The sequence below is a fragment of the Muscardinus avellanarius genome (assembly GCF_963383645.1).
Source record: "Muscardinus avellanarius genome assembly, chromosome: 12".
Taxonomy (NCBI): Eukaryota; Metazoa; Chordata; class Mammalia; order Rodentia; family Gliridae; genus Muscardinus; species Muscardinus avellanarius.
In genome coordinates, this window is record NC_137798.1 from 6233329 (window position 1) to 6254865 (window position 21537).

Genomic DNA, 21537 nt, shown 5'->3' on the forward strand with positions numbered 1-21537 from the left:
ATTTCTTCTTTATGCCTTTTTGATTTTCCAAACTTTCTACAATGAATATGAGTAATGAATATAGTAAAAGAGCATTTTAAATTTGTTTTGAGTTGCGTGTAGGGGCACACACCTGTAATCCCAGTTCCTGGGAGGCTGAGACAAGAGGATCACAGGCTCACAAGGCCAGCCTCAGCAACTTAGCGAGACCCTGTTTCAACATAAAAAATAAAATAGGTCTGGGATGTAGCTCAGAAGTAGATGCTGGGTGTGGTGGTGCATGCTTGTAATCCCAGCATTCGGGAGGCTGAGACAGGAGGATCACAGTTCACAGACAGCCTCAGCTACTTAGTGAGGCCCTCTGCAACTCAGTGAGACCCTGTTTCCAAATAAAGAATAAAAAATATATTTAAAAAAAGAAGTAGAACATCCCTGGGTTCTACCCCCAGTGTGGCCCGTGACTCCAGCCCCTTCCTGCCCTCCGCGTGGTCCCATTGATTGCTCTCGCCTTCCGTCCCCTGGCCGTCGGTCTGCCCAGAGCTCATTTCCTCTTCTCTGGAGCATGGTGACAACCTCTTAACCTTGCTGGCTTCCCAGCTGCCCGCTCTCTCTCTCTGACCTACTTCTGCAAGCACACATGCTGGAATAATCCATTTGTACAAGGATGCTCTCTGGCTTAAAGCCGCCACTCCCAGTCCTAATGCTATTACCTGGTGTCCTTGTCCGACTTTGAAACTGGCCGCCATTGCAGGGCCTGGGGGTGGAGGGGCGACATTTTCTGAGTCCCAGGCTGTGGCAGGCAGCCCCCTTAGTATTCATCAACTCCAAGGAGTTGGACTATGCCAGCACCACTGGAATACTGCATCCAGCCTGGGCTCCACCACGGACCTCAGACTCCTCCTCCAGCCCCTCCTCCGCAGCCTTGCGGGACACGGTGAGACCAGGGCCCGGAGCTCTGTGGCCATCAGTCACCTGGCGGTTCTCAAGGACGGTGCCGCTGCCCCTCCTGAGCTCCCCATTCCTTCTCCAGCCCTGAGGTCACCTCTACACAGCAGACATCCCCCCTTGAAAGGGTCCCGGGTCCCCCACAAACACTTATCTTCAAATTCTGCTCTGTCTAAAGGCTCAGGCCTGTGCTCTAAAGGTTTCCATTTTTCAGGGGTTGAGCCCATTCCCTGAACATTCCATTTTTACAGAGGTTTGAATACAGCTGCCAAACTTAGAGCAGAAAGTTTCATGCAGAAATATCCAGATTTCTAACGTGTGTGTGTGTGTGTCTGTGTGAGCGCGGTGCTGGCGAGGGAATCCAGGGGCCTTCTATCTCCAAGCTACACCCCCAGCCTTATATTTTATTCCTGATTTTGAAACAGGGTCTCACTGAGTTGCAGAGGGCCCCGCTAAGTAGCAGCTGAGGCTGGCCACAAACTGCCATCCTCTTGTCTCAGCCTCCCGAATGCTGGACTTCTACATGAACCCGCAAGGCCCTGGGGGTCTGGCTGCAAGTGTCAATAAGCAGGAAGCCTGTCGGGCTGGGAGGCAACTCCACACTAACTCAGCCTCACAGCTTTGGCTGGGATCAGCCTTCTCCATTTGCTGACTCTCATCCTTACTACAGAAGTTCACCCAGATAGCTGGCCTGGTAGCACAAGCCTGTAATCCCAGTTCTTGGGAGGCTGAGATAGGAGGATCGCAGGTTCGAGGGCAGCTTCCACAACATAACAAAACCCTGTTTCACAATAAAATGAAATAGGGCTAGGTATCCATTACTGCAAACATCAATTGGAGGTATCTACAAGCCCTCAAACAACTATCTAAACATTGTCTGGTGCTTTCTTACTAATGAAATAAGTTGTGTTGACCTTGCATGTGGTAATAAATCAAAGGTTACAAATTAATGGCATATAGTTTATCCCACATGCAAAGGTAGAAGCAACTACCAGGACAGAAGAAAGAACAGGTTCAAGAAAAATGACCCGGGCCTGGTGGCGCACGCTTTAATCCCAGCATTCGGGAGGCTGAGACAGGAGGATCGCGGTTCGAGGCCAGCCTCAGCTACTTAGTGAGGCCCTTTGGGACCCAGCGAGACCCTGTTTCAAAATAAAGAATAAAAAATAGGGCTGGAGGTGCAGCCCTGAGGTAGAATGCCCCTGGGTTCCATCCCCAGTACTACAAAAAAAGAAGAAAAAAGAAAAGAAAGAAAGAAAGAAAGAAAGAAAGAAAGAAAGAAAGAAAGAAAGAAAGAAGGAAGCAAGCAAAAACCACTCTCTCTCTCACATCTGGCTTTTTCCTTATTTTCTTTCAGCTCCATTTTGGATAAAAGATGTGTGACCAGACCTTTCTCGTAAACGTATTTGGATCCTGTGATAAATGTTTCAAACAAAGGGCTCTGAGGCCAGTTTTCAAGAAATCTCAGCAACTCAGCTATTGCTCCATATGTGCAGAAATTGTAAGTGTTGCTTTTCTAAAATGTGAGTTACTATTTTAGAATAATATCTAATGAGAGTCTTAGGGGGCAGAATCAGTGTAGGGAGTACATGCCTGGACCCAAAGAGGTGGTTAAATATAGGGGTTCAGGAAGTGGACTCTGGTGTCCAGCTGCCTGGGCTCAGGTCCTGCCGTGCCTTGACAGCCGTGGGCCCCCACCTCTCCCCTCTCTCCTGCAGCCTGTAAAATATTAGCACCTAAGCCGGGCGTGGCGGCGCATACTTGTAATCCCAGTACCTGGGAGGCTGAGACAGGAGGATCTCAATTCCTGGACAACCTCAGCTACTTAGTGAGGCCCTCTGCAACTCAGTGAGACCCTATTTCAAAATAAAGAATCAAGCTGGGCGTGGTGGCGCACGCTTGTGATCCCCTCGCTTGGGAGGCAGAGACAGGAGGATTGCTCTGGCTTAAGAGACCCTGTTTCCAAATAAAAAATAAATTAAAAAAAAATAGGCCTGGGAGTGTAACCCAGAGGTAGAAGGGTTTCCAGGAACCCCAGTACCAACAAAATAAATAAATAAATAAAATAAAGAATAAAAAATAGGGCTGGGGATGTAGCTCGGAGGCAGAATGCCCCTGGGTTCCATCCCCAGTACCGTAATTTTTTAGGCTTTTTCCTTCTGTTGTGTACTAGTCTGCTTAGCAAAAATAAGCAAAAACAAACTCCTAAGAAACAATTTGGAGCACATTTCCCAGGACCCCGTCTCAGCTGTCTGCACAGCGTGGCTGAACCTTTTGGGCCTCGGTAGGGAACAAATTAAAGCCTAAAAGTGCTCCTTAAACCTAAGCCTCCCGCAAAGGCTGGGAACTGAATGTAAATCAACCTGGAAATTTTTTGAAATTAAATATAATGAAGTCCTCAGCAGAGGTGGCTATGCTCAGGCTTCAGGTCTTGCAGCAAAAATATCTCAGCATCGCTGAGAGGAATTAATCCCATCCCAGTCTCATTACAAACCTGTGCTGCAGAGCGTGGCTGCGCAGAGCGCCCCCTGGCGATAGAGAGTGGTAAAGCATTCTTCCTGAACAGACCTGCAGGACATTTTCACCATAGGAACACATAAAAATGTGTGTGTGTGTGTGTGTGTGTGTGTGTGTGTGTGTGTGTGTGTGTGTGTGTGTGTGTGTGTGTGTGTGTGTGTGTGTGTCTAAAAGACAGAAAACTCATAAAGTTTACCACTTTTACCAATTTTCTCCAACTAAAAAGAAAAAATCACTTTGTATCCTTCTGGTTTTATTATAACCTCATAGTGATTACTTTTTTTTTTTTTTTTTTTTTGGTGGTACTGGGGGTAGAACCCTTCAAGGGACACTGCCAGCCTTATTTTATATTCTTTATTTTGAAACAGGGTCTCACCGAATTGCAAAGGGCCTCACTAAGTAGCTGAGGCTGGCTTTGAACCTGCGCAATCCTCCTGTCTCAGCCTCCCAAATTCTGGAATTATAAGCGTGCGCCACCACGCCTGGCTTAATGATTACATTTCTGTGGGGGTGGGGTGGAGATAAAAACCAGGGGCATTTGACCTCCGAGCTACTACACCCCCTGCCCTATTTTTTATTCTTTATTTTTGAAACTGGGTCTCACTGAGTTGCAAAGAGCCTCACTAAGTAGCTGAGGCTGTCCGCGAACCGCGATCCTCCGGTCTCAGCCTCCCAAATGCTGGGATTATAAGCGTGCGCCACCGCACCCGGCTAATGATTACATTTTAAAAAAACTGTTTCCATAAATCAAATAGCAAGTAAGTGTCCCATAATGATCCCAGGAAGCACCTGGGATTGCACAGCAATCCTGACATGTCTTCACCTTGACGTAAGCAGTTCTAGATGCAGTGCATTTTGTTCTAAACGTGGCTTTGCAAATTGTAAAACTGAGGACACTGAAAATACTGGTTTTCAGATATTTGAAAACAATCTGCTTTCAGGGAGTCCTACTCACCTACCATTTATTAATATAACTCTGCCCTCTCTCTGTGTGTGTGTGTGTGTGTGTGTGTGTGTGTGTGTTTTAACAATTTCCTCTGTAGGCAGAAAGAGCCCATAATCTCCTATCTCTGCTAAATGGCTGTTTTTTCCCAGCTAAGAGGCCCTGCCTAAATAGCTTCTTCGAGGGGACTGTGGCAGCCATCTCCACCGCCAGCTCTTGGGACCCCCAAGCATCCAGGCAGTATCTTTTGGCTGAGGAGACATCCAATGACTGATAGCTGTCTGCGCGGGTGTTTGGGATTATGTAGACGCAGTGCCTCCGTGGGTACTGGAAAGCACTTTGCCAACTTAGAAGGGCGTTAAAAGTTACATGGCCTTGGCCAGGCGTGGTGGTGCACCCTTGTTATCCCCGCGCTTGGGAGAGCCTCTGCTGGCTTAAGAGACCCTGTTTCCAAATAAAAAATATAAAATAGGTCTGGGAGTGTAGCCCGGAGGTAGAAGGCCCCTGGGTTCCATCCCCAGTACCACCAAAAAAAAAAAAAAAAAAAAAAAAAAAAAATTACATGGCCTCATCTGTAAATGGTAGACTCTCCAGATTGGAGATTTAGGGTTTTTTGTTTGTTTTGGTACTGGGGATGGAATTCAGGGGCATTCTACCTTCGATCTACACCCCCAGCACTATTTTTTATTTTTTATTCTTTACTTTGAAACAGGGTCTCACTGAGTTGCAGAGGGCCTCACTAAGTAGCTGAGGCTGTCCTCAAACCCGATCCTCCTATCTCAGCCTCCCAAGTGCTGGAATGACAAGGGTGCGCCACCACTCCTGGCTCTTCTTTATCTTTAATCCTCCTCTTCCCAGGCCCCAGCCCGACCCCCAAAGCAGCTCTTCAATGGAAGGGCGGGGGCTCAGGAGCCCTGGGTTGAGCCTAAGTCCAGACCACCTCCTCAAGCTGTCCCAGGCCAGGGACCTGATTCCCCAGGGAAGAAATGAGAAGCTAAACTGTGTCGGGCCTGCTAATGGCCCATAGACCCCAAGACTCCTGGGCAGCCAGAACTAGTGCCATTTTGTACGTTAGAGAAAAGTTCCTGACCGCTGGGTGAGGGAGGGAGGGAGGCAGCCGAGCTACCCTGAGTCAAGGCAGGTGCGGGGTGCCCTCCTCAGTCAAATGGGTACGAGCTTCCCCACTTGCCGCGGTCGGGGTGCGCAGGCGCGGGGTCGGCGGGGAGGGGAGAGGAGAGGAGGGGCGCGCACGCGCGGAGGAGCGGGGTCGGCGGGCGCGCGCAGGGAGGGGCGGAGCAGGCGGCCGCGGGGAGGAGCAGAGAAGGGGCGCGCGGAGGGGCGGGGCCAGCAGCCGCTGGGAGGAGCGGGATTGGCAGGACGCGCAGGAAAGGGCGGGGTCTGCGGCAAGGGGAGGGACGGGATTGGCAGGGCGCGCGGAGGGGCGGGGTTGTCGGGAGCGCGCGCGAAGGGGCGGGGCAGGTGGCTGCGAGGAGGGGCGGGATTGGCAGTGCGCGTGGGGGCGGGGCCGGGGGCGGGGCCGGGGCGGGGCCGGGGCGCTGAGGGTCGCGGCGGCGGCGGGAGTGCGCCCGCCTGTCTTCGGCTCCGCCGGCCCTCGCGCCGCTCACCGCGTCTGTCTGCGCTTCCTCCCCGCCGCGTCCGCGCGAAGATGGCCACCGACGGGCTGCACGAGAACGAGACGCTGGCGTCGCTGAAGAGCGAGGCCGAGAGCCTCAAGGGCAAGCTGGAGGAGGAGCGGGCCAAGCTGCACGACGTGGAGCGTGAGTGGGCCCCGGAGCCGGCGGGGCGCGGCCTGCGGTTTATAAATCACCATCTGGCTTCTCCATCACTGCGTCCTTTCCAGTTTTGCTGTAGAGAAATGGAGACTCTGATTGTGGAGCCCATTCGTCCTATCTCTGGGCTCTCCTTGCGATCAGGGAGCCGGGGAGGGGAGAATCAGAGTAGCTTATTACCAGATCCAACCAGAAAGCTTTGGGATAGATGCAGGGATGGGCATTAAAGGGCCACGACAGTGCTAAGTAAACGCACACGTTTGACTGTCCCCATGATTGAGAACCAGCTCTGAGGTTTATGACAGCAGTTACATGCCCGGGTTCAGTGACTCTTGGCGTGTCAGCGTTTGCTTTCCTCCGTCCGTCAGAGGGCTGGTCCTCAGCTCGGGCGGGGTCCTGCCTGCTTACTCTCCAGCTCAGAGGGGCGCCCTCCAGGACAGCTATGCGTGGTGCTCCTTCCTCCAAATTCCAGTTGGAAAAGAGAAACGGGGTTCTTGCCAGGGCCTTTAGCATTTCATTTCTTTCTTTCTTTTGGCGGGGGCATGCTGGGTCTTGACCCTTAGAGCATTCTACCTCCAAGCTCTACCCCCATCCCTTTTTTTTTTAAACAGTGTCTACTAAGTTGCTGAGGCTGGCTTTGAATCTGTGGTCCTCCTGTCTCGGCCTCCCAAGAATGGAATTACAGGCAAGCCTGGCTAGCGTTTGACTTCTTTAAAAATCAGTTTTGAAGCTGGGTGTGGTGTTGCATGCTTGTAATCCCAGCATTTGGAGGCTGAGACAGAAGGATTGGGGTTTGAGGACAGCCTCAGCTTCTACTTAGTGAGGCCCTTTGTAATTCGGTGAGACCCTATTTCAAAATAAAGAATAAAAAATTGGGCTGGGGGTGTAGCTCTGGGGTAAAATGCCCCTGGGTTCCACAAAAAAAAAAAGTTTCTCAAACACTCGCTCACTCAGTGGTACAGACTGCACACAGGGAAATTTTTGGCCTTTTCTGCAAATCTGTAGCTTGCTTTAAAGCAGAGAGCTGGTGGAGTACCCCAGGGAGTGCATTTGGCCGCTCCAAAAGAGGAAGCTGTTGCGGGTTTAGCGGGAGCACAGTGCCCTGCAAGGCCAGGGCCAAATTTAAATTTTAATACCTTCCCCCCACAGGGGAAGCGCCTGTCTTTGTGTCCATGCATGGGAACACTTGAGTTGAAAAGACCAGCTGTCAGGTGCTGTGCTCCCCTTCCTCCCTGTGGCTTCCAATCAGTCCTCTGTCACCCCTGTTCCTTTAAGGCTCTCGCTCGCTGACCTCTTCTCTGACCTCCAGCCAGGCTCTCGTTTTCCTAAGGACTTGAGCATTTCTTAGGACTGTGGCTTGGGTCCTCCTTCTGACCCTCAGCCCCACAGGCATGGCCCGTGTAGTTTAAGCCCCTCAGACAGCACAGGCCCTGCTCTGCACACACCTGGGGTCTTGTCATGGCTCAGCACATCCCTGGGAGACCCTCTAGGGCCCCGACTCTTGTCTCGTCCAGTCTCTCCGCCCCATCCTTTCTTCTCTTCCTTTAGATTCAGCTTTGATGCTTTTGCCCAGCAGTTCAGCTGCAAGTGACCCTGTCTTCCCGGCCCTCCTCTCTCTCCATTAGCGCTGCCTGGCAGAGCCTGAGCCCTGGTGAACCCACTGCCCCTCCTGAGCCTGCTCCTGAACACCAGGAGGCGCTGGAAGCGGCACCAGGAGGCGTCTTATCCCACAGGCCTTCAGTCATGGGGCTCTCCGAGCTCTGGTTTCTCTGGTCACTTCTCTGCTGTGACAACCTCAGACTTTCTCTGCTTCGCGAAGGTGTCTGACTCTCTCTCCCGCAGAACTCACACTTCCTCCTCCAAGAATATGGAGGCTAGTAAGCTGACCCTTGAGGTTCACAGCTCCAGACCCTGGCTTGGGTCAGCGCTCTCCCACGCTCAGGAGCTCACCACCTGCGGCCGTGTGTAACCTCAGCCTGTCGATTGTCCCTTCATCTTCCTGTTGACATCTCTACACACTGGCATGCGTTGACAGCCCCCTCTTCCCAGCCCAGAGAGGCTACTGCAGCGAGAAACGACCACGCCCCTTGGCGCTCCCACCCGTGTGGGCGTCAGATGGCAAATAGCAAGTGATGGTCTAGATCACGTGTACTAGAGAGAAAAGAAGTGGGAAACGAGGCTTGGGGGAGCAGAGGGATGCTCCAGAGGAGGCGTACCCGGGAGGCCTCTGGAGAAGGCCTTGGAAGCTCCAGAAGAATCCTCACCTCGCCTGGGGGAGGGGCGAGCAAAATGGCCATGGAGGGGAAGAGCGTTAATACCCGAAGCCCAGGAAGGGGAGTCTCGAGACTTGCCAGAGGAGTCCAGAGGCCGCTGGGAGCCTGAGGAGGTGCAGTTCAGGCACCTGGGGAGGCGCTTTTACCCTGAGTGAGAAAGGAAGCCAGCAGGGGTTTTGAGAGGGGCCAGGCCCAGGTTGAATGGGATGGATCTGCCTGCCCTCTGTCCTGTGGGAGGACAGTGCAGGGAGGGAAGTGAGGCGTGAGATATGAGCGGCCCGGCTACCGGTCCCTGTGGAAAGCCTGCTCCGGCCTGCTGGCCATCGCCACTGGCAAGTCAGAGCTGTGGGGAAGCCGGAGATGAAGCCGGTGCTTGTCCCGATCCCCAGGTTGCCCCAGGGCTCTCCTCACCACAGCTGCCCCGGACTCCTCCAGCTCCTCCCTGCGACAAGCACGTTCATCTCTCAGCCGGAGTGGGGCAGGGTGTTGCAGGAGATCTTCAGTCATGAAAGCAGAATGCTGCTGCCCCTGCAGGGCGCCCAGCGACCATGTTCTCTCTCTCCCGTACTCAGGAAACGATAGGATGGACAGGCGCGCATGGCAGAGTCAGCGTGCAGGATCATGCAGCCGGTTAGAAGAGGGCCAGGGGTTCCGTTTGGGAATCATGCTGCCTTTGCTGGGCTGTCCATTAGCAAGTGGCCAGGGGCCTGGAGGCTGCGAGCGAAGGGTCTGTGAGGGGAGGAGGAGGATAAACTAAGTGGCTCACTCCCAAAGCTGGGCAGCCATTAAGTACTTTCCTGCATCTCTGAGCAGCCGGCATATGGCAGCGTCCTCCTGGTCGATGGGTCTGTTTCTGACACAGACAGGCAGGTGAGTTACCAGCCCTGCCTGCATCGCAGTGGCCCAAATGTTCCTCCTCCTGGAGTCCAGGGCCGTTTCCTGTGAATTGAGAACATGAGACCAAGCGGATGGGTCTGTAGTGGCCAGTGAGGGGACACGGCTGGTCATGTTGACTCCCCACAGAGGCGTGTGTTGGGCACCATTTTGAATTTTGTTTATATAGATGAGCTTACTCAACGAGACTCCTTTGGGTCATAAGCTAAGATAACCAACGGATCCCAGTTCATCTGGGACTTTGTTTTAAACGCCCTTCTATCTCGTGCAAACCACGGTGATTGCTTACACTACTCTAGCTCAGGCTCATCCAGATGTTTGCCTTTGTAAAAGCCAGTACTGCTGAGCGTCCTGATGACGCTTGTCATCCCAGTGCCTAGCGATCCTCGCCTTAGGCCCACCCCCCCACCACCACAGAAAAGGCCAAGCAGAACTATGTGACCCTATGTTTCTATTTCCTGATTAGTTCCAGTGGACATTTTTAATTTATATAGACAGCATTCAGGGGGGGGAAAACCAGAAACCTCTCCCTGTCCCTAACCCCCTTTTCCACTCTCCCAGGACCTCCCGTCTTAAACCTGGTCTCTAGTATTCACGGCCCTTGTTTTGTCTGGTCCACTTCTAGTCCTCAGCCTCTAGCTCTACTCCAGCTCTCTGTTTTTGATGCGTGCCCTTCTAGGCACCCATAAGTATTTTAATTTGTCCTCCAGTTAAACCTCAGAACAATCCTCCCCCCAAGATGAGGCCCCTGTTTGCCCTTTTACTGAAATACAAACAAAAGATCCTGAGAAACTAGCTTCCCACTTACCCTTTCCCTACCTGGTATCTTAACTGCTTTGTAGCCATTCTGGGGACATCGCTGCTGGTGACCACACCTGCCAGCAGAGGGCCCAGGCCACCCTGGGCTCCCTGGCGCTGGGGACGCTGGGGAGCGCTGATAGTGCCATCACACTGCACGTGGCTGGCACTGGGAGCTGGCTGTCGGGCCCGCTCCAGACCGAGCTCAGGAAGAGCAGGCCCGCCCCGCTCATCTCTGTGCCCAAAGCCCTGGCACAATACTTGACCTTAGAAGGGGTTCCCGAAACCTCACTCCAGTGGCAAACGCATCCCACCCTTCCTCCAGCCACTCCCCTCCCTCTCTGGGTTCGTGGCTTTCTTGCTTTGGTCATGGCATTCTGGAGTACTCGGCAGTTCAGTTTCTTGGGGTGCAGTTGAGCAGAGTGCTGGAGGCAGCCCCTGCTTCCCGGGGAGCGGCCCGCAGAGCCCTGCTAGGCCGTTTCCAGCACATCCTGGGGGACCACCGAGAAGCGCAGCGGGTAGCCATGTTTTCTGGAGAGTCTCCTGGCTAGTGTCCCTCCCCCAGGGTGGTGTCCATCAACGTGGTCTTTCAATCTGCAGCCCGACGGCAGATCTGGCTGTGTCACTGCCTGACGACGGCCTGTGGGCCCGCAGGCTGCGGTCACCCTGGCATAAGTGCGCTCGTTCCGGGCGGGCGGAGCACTTCGCCTGCTCCTCTCCCTTCACACCGCACTGTGATGGAGTCGTGGATCTGCCCGACACAACGCCTGTCATACCTGTGGACCATAGCTCTTGCTGTTTGCCCAGCCTAGAGTGCCCACCTAGTACTGCCTTACCAGTGACTCATCTCTGAGCTCACACATCACCCTAAAAAGCCCGTGCAGCCCCACTTCCTCTGGGGCAGATGCTCTCTGTGTCCTCACCTGAGCTTGGCAAGTCACATGCTGTGTTGAAACCATCCTGTGGCTCCATCTCGTCCCCTGACTCTGGACACCAGGGAGAGCAGGACAGAGCCTCACACATCTGCAGCCTCAGAACCTTACACACAAGGAACCGAATTGACCAGCTGTGATCTCTGTGTAATAAAGGCCAGGGCCACGTTGCTCATGGGACAGAATGGGGCCAAGCCAAAGAAAAAGAACTTTTAAAAGGCCGAATGTTGAGTTCCCGTTGTAGGCTGGGAGTGGGTCTCAAACCATATTTGTGTGTCCTCCAGAGCTGGCGAGTCTGCCCTGATAGGTGGGCGAGTTCTTAGCACCTTACATGGAGTTGGTGAATGAGGGTTAAGGAAGGAGAGGAACAGAAAAGAAGGGAAAGGGGCTTGCAGGTTTGTTGGTCCACCAAAACTGCTACTTAGGATTGCTATAGTGTTCCATGGATTCTTAATTTACAGTTAGATGTCACCCAGTTCCTAAGCTGTAGGACACCATAGCGCACACTTGCCATGTGTCCCCTTTGGACCAGGCCTGCACAGTCCGCCCAGCAACCCCTTGAGGGAGTGGGGGCAGGGAGGGAAAGACCTGCTCACAGCCCACGGCTGGAAGAGGCAGAGCCGGGCTTTGGCCCCGTGGCCCCGTGGCCTGAACCCAGAGCCAGAATTCTGAACTGCTCCGCCCCAGTGAGGTTCCTGAGGGAGCTCAAATAAGACAGCACCCCATCCTTGTGAAGCTTATCTTCTCGTGGGATTTTCTAAGAGGTTGTCCTTCTTGTAGAGACCAGATGGCCGTGATCATCATTTCTTTAAAACAAGAAGTTACAGCCTAGAGAGATGGACCACCATGAAGGCAAGGGAGAGACCAGACGTGCCCACATGACTCCTGCAAATCATATACAGAACATATTCAGCTCATCTCTAGATTTTCTTTACTTTTTTGATGTTTAACTTTTAAAAATTCTTTAATTCAACGGTTGCAATATTTGGCAGATAGAAATAGGATGGAGTGGGTTGGGAGCGAACCTCTATGTGGGAAGGGAGAATGCAGCGAGGAGAAGTAATTAATGGTTGGGATAGGTTCAGATCCGTGTTATATAAGGAGGGCTCTATTTTAGTTGATGAGCCAGTATTTTTAGAGGAATCCTACAAAGCTGTGGCTATCCTGATGCTGCACTGGGAGAAGCAGCAATGATATTGGTATGAAGTTTCAGGGTAAAATACCAAATAGAATATGCTCACAGCTCTGAACTACTACAGGCTTGAGTAAAAAGCTTATAAGAATTCAGAAAATTCAGTCTGTCTTTAACTTATTCAGGGCATTTTTGCAAAGATTCTACCAGCAAGAGATTAATGTGCTGTTTGTGGCCATAAATAACGCGGGGTTTCAGCAGACGCGATGGCGTAATTGAACATTGATGTAGTGTTTTTACATTCTGGGATTTCACAAAGACTTTTTGGCATGCCTGTGTTCTCTCAACACACAGAAGTGGGCCAACCAAAAGGAACCAGGACTTCTTGGTTAAGTGACTGATGCCAGGCCCCGAGCAGGGCACAGGAGCTCTGAGCTGAAGGTGCTCAGAGGAAGATGGGACTTGTCAGGAGGTCACGGGGCCTGTGCAGTGGGACACCCCCGCCCCCGGGAATGGGAACAGTCTGAGCATCAAAGCACAGAGTAGTAAAAAGTAAACAGGATTATAACCTGTTGAACCTAATAAGACTCCCTCAGTCCACGCTCATGTAGGTAGATGAGTAAACAGATCATTGAAAGAGAAGGAAAAGCACCTCCTTAACAGACTAATAAACAGAAGAGAAAAGCACCCCACTTTCTCCAGCAGCACAGAAACTGGTTCAGGCAGGAGAAATGAATGGATATTACAGTAAGGGTATAAAAGTGTGAAGAGTAACCCAGTACTACACAGACTCAGGATACATCCCTACGAGATACATTTTCACCACAGAAGTAAAATGTGGCTCTTCAGTGCAGAAACCTGGCGGATAATGATTCCAGTTGCCACCAGCAGCAGTAGGGCGGGCGGGCACCTGAGGAACTCTGCAGTGGGGTCACTGCAGCATCCCTGCCAAACGTGCCTTAGCCAGCTTGAGCAAGCATCAAGAGAGATCATACTGGGGAACGAGATGATGGAGGCCGAAGACACTGACGGCCACAGCTTGTCTTGGATCCCCTGTGCTATAAAGGTTAGCGTCGGTACCACAGGCGGCCTCTCAGTGAGGCTTCTGATAGACTACAGCGTGGTTGCAGTGTTAATGTTCTGGTTTAACTGCAGTTAGTTAAGAGCGCTCTTACACCTGCTGTGTTTAGAGGGTGGGAAAGGCAGGTGAAGGGGTGAAGTTTTTCCAGAAGGGCTGCTGTTATTTGGCGCAAACCACAGTTGGCCCCTCTGCTAGCTTCCATTAACAGGCAGAAGGAGCCCTTCCCTTCCACCTCCCGCTGCTCCTGGCAAGGAACAGGTCGGTGCCTCTGCCTTCGGCACCCTGCAGCTGTTCACTAAGGCCTTTCTCTACCTGGACTCATGGTCCCTGGGACCTTTTTTTTTTTCCTGTACTGGGGAATTAACCTAGGGCATTCTACTTCTGAGCTACACCTGTGGTCCTATTTTTTAGTCTTTTTAATTTTTGTTTTTTGTTTTTTGTTTTTGTTTTTGTTTTTGGTGGTACTGGGGTTCCTGGAAGCCCTTCTACCTCCGGGCTACACTCCCAGACCTATTTTATATTTTTGAAACAGGGTCTCTTACGCCAGCGCAGCTGGCTTCGAACCTGCGCGATCCTCCTGTCTCTGCCTCCCAAGCGCAGGGATTACAAGCGTGCGCCACCACGCCCGGCTAGTCTTTTTAATTTTGAAACAGGGTCTCACTGAGTTGTGAAGGGCCTCACTAAGTAACTGAGGCTGTCCCTGAACCATGAGCCTCCAGTCTCAGCCTCCCAAATGCTGGGATTACAAGCGTGTGCCACCACGCTCGGCTCTGGGACCCTTCTGCCACTTCCTACAAACATAACTCTCTCTCAGACTTATCGGCCATAGCCTGTCTTACCCTAGAAAATTTTCCCTTGGCCTCAGGATGCGGTCCCAGCTCTGGAGAGATTAACTGGGGAGTTCTGTCTGGGTGCAGGAGGCATCACGGTAGATAACATTCCCAGCTTTCAGGGCATCGCGTGGCTGTCTGTGAACACTCAGCTTTTTGGTGAGCTCAGGGGCTGCCTTTTGCAGACCAGTTGCTTGCTGGGTCACTCACTGGTTTCAGCTGCAGCACCTGCCACGCCCAGGCCTGTGCTATGCATGGAGTCAGTCAGACACAGCGCTGCGGGCCACCGGCAGAGTACAGTATAGCCCCGATGGCACTTTATAATGTCAGCCTTCCTCATGCCAGCAGTCATGAGACCAGGAGTCCCAGCCGGGTCCCAGCGAGCCGCGTGATGAACCAGTGTTAACTGACAGCCTCTGTGCACCTCACGCCTCACCTGGTCAATGGGAGGCCTGTGTCAGCGCTGCAGGTCGCCTCTCAGCGTCAGCAGCCCCGACAGAATTCCATAGAGTGCTTTATAGATACAAATCCCTCCGAGTGCACACATCTGAAATGCTTTGAGAAATAGAAAGCCTTAAACACAAAGAGAGAATGACTGTGTTGTCTACTTTGGGCTGATCTCGAGAGAGTATTGCAAGCCAGGTGTGGGAGGCTCAGCTACTTAGTGAGGCCCTATCAACTCAGTAAGGCCCTGTTTCAAAATATAGAATAAAAAATAGGGCTGGGGGGGTATAGCTCGGAGGTAGAATTCCCTGGGTTCCATCCCCAGTACTGCAAAAAAAAAAAAAAAAAGAGTATTGCAAGGGCGTAGTAGTAAAGAGTGGGAGCCCCCCCAGCCCGTGTCCTCGCTGCATCCGCTCGGGGCTGGTCCTGGGTAACAGGTGGACTGTGGCGTTGTCTTTCCAGTGCACCAGGTGGCCGAGCGGGTGGAGGCCCTGGGCCAGTTTGTCATGAAGACCAGGAGGACCCTGAAAGGCCACGGGAACAAAGTGCTGTGCATGGACTGGTGCAAAGACAAGAGGAGGATCGTGAGCTCCTCGCAGGTACGCGTTCTGCGGCAGCCGGGCGGCTTCTGGTACATAATGAAGGGGAGGAGAGCTGTCCTGTCTCACAGCTCTTTCCTCATCCTTGTGACTTGGCTTATTCTCCAAAAGGCAGGATGCAGCAGGAAAAGGTCTGCTGCACACTGTAGCACTTGGCCAGTTTGAGCAGGAATTGGTGAAAGCTGGCGGTGAAGCACTCAAAGTAATTTTCTCCTGCACAGAGTACAGGATCTTATTTCTGAGTGAACCAGTTTTTAAAGTCTGTTTTTATTTTTTCACTCCAATTTAAGCACAAGGCGTAAGTGCTTGAGATTCCATCAATGGCTTTATTTCATCTTTAAAAGTTTATCAGTTCCTATGTCTTAAAGAACAAATTCAAGAAATGTGTTTGGAAAGTAAAACTTTTTCATTTGCTTCACAGAGTTGACATGTTTCATATCTTATGCATTCATTTTCTACTGCTGCATAACAAATTACCCCAAGACTTAGCAGCTTAAAACATCAAGTATCTAGCATCATGCTCGGTTCTATGAGCCAGGCTCCGGGTTGCCGTCAAGATGCTGGTCGGGCTGCAGCTGACAGCTTCACGAGGGTGTGGACTGGCTTCCACGGTACCAGCTGGAGGCCTCTGTTCCTCCCCAGCTGGACCTTTCCGGGTCTGCTCACGCCGAAGTAGCTGGCCGCCCCTGGAGCTAGTGACCCAAGAAAGGGCGATAGGCAGAGCCACACTCTTAGGAACTCAGGTAGGAAGCGGCGGTCCATCCCTTCAGCTGTGATCAGCCCTGATACAGAGAGGAAGGAGACTGTAAAAGCGATTTCAGGAGGCTGGGGTGGCTGGGACTGTCGGAGGCTGGCTCCTTTTATTTTATGGCTGAGTCATTTTTATGTTACATGTATTGCACTTAGAAGTATAAACTAGTCACATGAGATACTCTGTAAATCAAGTTTTTATGATCAGCGTTGGTTTCTCTTCACCCCCGTCTTCTGCCCAGCTTTTTCAAAAGAGGGTTTATCTTTTCTTATTAACCTTTACCAGCATAAAACTGTATATATTTTAGATAATTTACAAGGTATAAAATCCGTCAGTGTATCAGTGTAACATCTAAGACAGTTATTAATCTCCTGTATTACCTGTATATCTAGCATATCACATTATACTTGTTTTTTCTTTAATTTTTTTGTCAGTAAGAATTGAACCCAAGGGCATTCTGCCTCTGAGCTACACCCCGTAGCCCTATTTTGTTTTTTATTTAAAAATAGGATCTCGCTAAGTTGTGGAAGGCCTTAGTAAGTTGCTGAGGCTGGCTGCAAACCTGTGATAGCCCTCTTGGCCTCTCAAATACTAGAATTCCAGGCCTGCACCCCGTCCATGTTAAATTTACCACTTAATTGCCGGGCGTGGTGGCGCACGCTTGTCATCCCTGCGCTTGGGAGGCGGAGACAGGAGGATCGCGCTGGTTCGGAGCCAGCCTCGCTGGCTTCAGAGACCCTGTTTCCACATAAAAAAGTTAAAAAATAGGTCTGGGAATGTAGCCTGTGGGAGTGTATCCCAGAGGTAGAAGGGCTTCCAGGAACTCCAGTACCACCAAACAAACAAACAAACAAACAAAAAAGTATAAAATAGGTCTGGAAGTGTTGCCCGGAGGAAGAAGGGCTTTCAGGAACCCTAGTACCACCAAAAAAAAAAAAAAAAAAAAAAAATGACCACTTATTAAGGAAGCACTGGGAAGTAGAACAAAAGGTTTGACTCCCACTGCTCAGGCATTTCTTTCTAGTTGTTTGTGCGTTTCAAATGCCTGTTTTTGTAAAGTGGTTGTCAAGAGGTACATGTTGCTACCTAGCTAGCACTGAACTTTTAAGTGCTCACAAGCACACCGAGTATCGAGTTTTCTACTGCTCACGCACCGCTCTCGTGGGGTGCAGAGGCCCCGCCACACCTGCATTGCTGGGCATGGCCTTGCGTCCTCCTCTGCTGCAGAGAAGTAGGAAGATGGTTGTGGGCGTAGGGAAGGGGCTGGAAGACTTGGGAACAGACTTTGACTCATCAGCAGTATCTTCCCTTAAAAGGCAGGAATTAGTCACCCCCGGGCGGGAGTGGGCTGTGGGCGGAGGCACGGTCGCCGCAGGTACGCAGGTCCTAGAGTCTCACCAGCGCGTGGGCGACATGGAGAAGCTGCTGGCGTGGACAGCGCGCTGGCCGGACGTCCCCATGCCGCTGAGCAGAGCCGCAGGGCTGCAGGCTCCGTCGCTACACAAGGCTTGCCCAGGCCTCCCACCTCATGGTATGTGGCCATTTAGTAGAAAATTAGAGCAGAGGAACCAGTGCACTGAGGGAGACACACACACACACACACACACACACACACACACACACACACACACTTCTCTCTTTCTCTGGGATTGAACCCAGGGGCATTCTACACCCCTAGCCCTATTTTACTTTTTACTTTGAAACAGGGTCTCAGTAAGTTACTGAGGGCGTCTCTAAGTTGCTGAGGCTGGCTGTGAACCTGCGATCCTCCTGTTGCAGCCTCCCGAGTGCTGGGATTGCAGATGTGTGTCCCCACGCCTTGCCTGCTTTTATTTTTTTAATGGGTCTCCATTATCCGGGAACTGAGCGCCAGCTGGCTTTCTCACACTGGCGGCCGAGCGCCTCTCAGCAGTTGCCTGCGAGGACTTACTGCAGGCCCTGATCCGTCTTCTCTCCCCCTTCAGGATGGCAAGGTGATCGTGTGGGACTCCTTCACCACCAACAAGGTGAGGCATCGTTCCAGCAGCATCGAGGGCCCAGAGCCCCGCCTGGTTAGACGTGTCCTGTCCTCCCTCCCCTCTGGGCATCCTGTAAGCGGTCGCCCAGCCCTAGATCTCAGACCCCGGGGAGCCCGGCGAGTCTGCATGGCTCAGCCAGCCCGGTGCGGCAGTGTTCCCTCTGGAGCTGAAGTCTCTCTCCCTGGGGGAGCAAGAAGAGCCCTGCCAGGGGTGCCACCGCTGAGCTGGAGCTGGCCGAGCGTGGAAGAGTCCGCTCACACGTGCAGCTCGCTGTCTGTACTCCTCTCTGCCCAGCGACGGTAGAAGTGCCAGAATTCTGGGCCATCTTCCTCACCTTTCTTCACACTCCACAGCGCGTGGTGTGTAGGGGACAGGGCTGCCGGCCGTTGAGCTGGCGGCCCTGTGGGGCCTAGAGTCTGCGCCCTCACAGGCTGGAGTGGGCACACGGGCCCCAGGTCCAGATTGGACTCTTAGCCTAAGACGGGCTGCGTCTTCTGTGCGTGGATGCCTGCAGCATACGGGCATCTGCAGTAGAGAGCACTGGACGTGGAATGTGGATCCCAGTGTTTATGGGGATGAAAGTCTTCTCGCCATGTCGAGGAAGGAGATCTGTACCTGGCCCAGCTGATCACACCACGTCCTCCACCTTTGATTGTTTAGTGATGTCTGGTGGCGGCTGTTACATGCCGCGGCAGATGAGAGCCAGACCGCTGTGTAGAACCAGGTCCTCCTGGCCAGGCCCCTGGGGAGTGGTAAAGGCAGCAGTCCCCCGCTTTCCTGTGCGTCGCCTCCCTTCCGGAGCCGCTGCCTGTGCGGCACTCCTCAGCGGCTTACAGTGTGCAGGGGGCTCGGGTGTCCTCTTTCCACCTTGCTAAGGCAGACAGGGCTGGCTGGCAGGACAGGCCACCGGAGCTGCTTCCCGGGGCCTGGGTTACTCGTGGCGTTGAAAGGCTGTGAGACTGAGCGACGCAGGGCTTTGGGCAGGCAGCACCCCCAGAGAAACAGAGTCACAGCAGAGAAAAACAGCTGGCCCCGAAAGTACGGCCCCTAGTGCCATCCCTCACATCACAGAGGGGGTGAGGGCCCAGCAGGACAGCTGTCCAGCTGCATGGGGCCACGCGTCTTGGTAGTGTCAAAACCAGGACCAGTGTGTGTATCTCCCTAGAGATCACAGACTCGGTGTTTCTGAAACGGGGTTTCTATTGTTTGTGTGTCTATGCTGGGGGCTGTGACTGCACCAGCAGCCCAGGGTGGTGGGTACCGGGGATGGAACCCAGGGGCCCTCTTCCCCCGCGCTACAGCCTCAGCCCTGTTTTAATTTTAATTTGAAACAAGGTCTCCCTAGGTGGATCAGAGTTTCACTACTTGCTCAGGTAGAAGCTGCCTGCTATCCCCGTCTCAGCCTCCCAAGCACTAGGATCTCAGGCGTGCACCAGCGCCGGCTGACGGTCCTTCTCAATGCTTGCTTCCTTTATGGTTCCCTGTCATCCATGCACACAGCAAGGTCACGTTCCGACCCCACCACCCCCACGCAGGCCTCTCCAGGGATGGCTTCAGGACCGCGGTGAGCGGAAGCGTCGTATGCCCACAAGTAAGCAAGCTTTCCCAGGGTTTGTCACGGAGGACGTATTTTAAAGTGAAAATCAGAATCAGTAAGGTAAATCTATGCCTGCAAGGAGATGTAGATATACATTTTGGTTCAAATGCTCATGCAGAAGAACAAAGGAAGCATGACATTAAGAAATATTAACCAAGCCGGGCGTGGTGGGCACGCTTGTGATCCCCGCACTCGGGAGGCTGAGACCTGGAGGATCGCGGTTCGCGGACAGCCTCAGCTACTTAGTGAGGCCTTCTGCAACTCAGTGAGACCCGGTTTCAAAATAAAGAATACAAAATAGGGCAGGGGGTGTAGCTTGGAGGTCAAATGCCCCTGGGTTCCATCCCCAGACCCGCAAAAAAAAAAAAAAAAAAAAAAATTAACTAGCCAAGCGTGGTGGTGCATGCTTGTAATCCCCGCACTTGGGAGGCTGAGACAAGAGGATCTCATGGGTTCAAAGCCAGCCTCAGCTACTTAGTGAGACCCTGTTTCCAAATAGAATATTTAAAAAAAAAAAAAAGGTCTGGGAGTATAGCCCGGAGGTAGAAAGCCTCTGGGTTCCACACCCAGTACCAAAAAAAATAAAAAATAAAAAGAAATAACTAATGTTAAGGAGAAGTAAAATAATGTCTTTTGCTAGTTGAGTGGGATTTGCTTGTTTTGGTACTAGGGATGGAACCCAGGAGCATTCTGCCTCTGAGCTACACCCCCAGCCCTATTTTTTATTCTTTGTTTTGAAACAGCATCTCACGGAGTTGCAGAGGGCCTCACTAGGTAGATGAGGCTGTCCTTGACCGTGATCCTTCTGTCTCAGCCTCTCCAATGCTGGGTTTAGGAGCATTATCTTTTGTTTCGAAACAGGGTCTCCCTAAGTTGCTGAGGCTTGCCTCAAATCTGGGATCTTCCTGTCTCTGCTTTCCAAGCATTGGGATTACTGGCATCCACCCCTACACCTGGATTTATTTATTTTATTTTGAAAGAGGGTCTTCCTAAGTTGCTGAGGCTGGTCTCAAACCTGTGATCCTCTTCTCTCAGCTTCCCCAAAACTCCCAAATAGCATTACCTCTGCTGCTAGTTGAGTTCTTAACATCTAGATAAATATCTGATCAAGTTTGGTTGACGATGGGATGCCCTCCCAGCTCAAGCCCAGCTCCAACTCACGGCAGTTCCTATTGGAACTACAGTGGAACTCAGCGGGGACACTTTTACTACAGAACGCAAGTGTTAGGACCTGAGTGAGCGTGCCCACGGTTCACTCTGGAACGCATGCTGTGTTTCAGGAGCACGCGGTCACGATGCCCTGCACGTGGGTGATGGCCTGCGCTTACGCCCCGTCAGGATGCGCCATCGCTTGTGGGTAAGCTCCCAGGATTCTGTGGCCCATAAAACATTGTTCTGTTGGCAAACAAGCAGACAGATGAGTTTAGAAGCTGCGTTATTTACTTGCTAGACAGTGTGCTAAATCCTTCCCTGGACTTTATTAGAAAAGAAACCACACTCAGTAAGATGCGTGACTAGAGTGTGCCAATAAAAGAGATCACAAAGCTGTCTTTCGTAGAACTCTAGTTACCTTCATTACAAACTGATAGTAGCGAAAATCCAAACCCGCTCCTGTGCTCTCTTTTTAATTGTTCCTAAATTTATGGTTAGCTGTAGTTTTGCTTATACATCACAGTGTTGTACATTTTGGAGAGAAATTGCAGTGGAAAAAAAGCTATCCACCGCTGAGAACCTCTTGTTCAAACTGGATTGCATAAACTCAGAATAGTGTGTAACATAATGATAATTTACGGTCGTCATGATAGCAGAGGATGTTTGCTGGAAAGAAAAGAACAATACCTGTAAAAGTACACCTGCACCGCTCTAATTTCTGTGTGACTGTCATAGACGATGTGAATCATGGGTCACTACCATTTTTAAGGGCTCCATGCATTTTCCACTATTTATTACAGATCCTATAGGACTTGACTAGTATACTCACGTGGATTGAGATAGATATTCAGACACACAGGTG

General features: G+C 51.8%; 1 protein-coding gene across 1 annotated transcript in view; it reads left to right on the forward strand.

Moving 5' to 3' along the window:
• Window positions 1–2299: 2299 nt before the first annotated feature.
• Window positions 2300–21537, forward strand: part of GNB5 (G protein subunit beta 5) — a gene marked incomplete at both ends in the record, with an annotated part of 34965 nt that continues 15727 nt past the window's right edge. Inside the window, 5 exons of the mRNA XM_080707007.1 lie at window positions 2300–2425; window positions 6051–6162; window positions 15021–15157; window positions 17873–17914; window positions 20804–20880. Coding sequence (XP_080563133.1) covers window positions 2300–2425; window positions 6051–6162; window positions 15021–15157; window positions 17873–17914; window positions 20804–20880 — 494 coding nt within the window. The remainder of the gene's footprint in view (window positions 2426–6050; window positions 6163–15020; window positions 15158–17872; window positions 17915–20803; window positions 20881–21537) is intronic.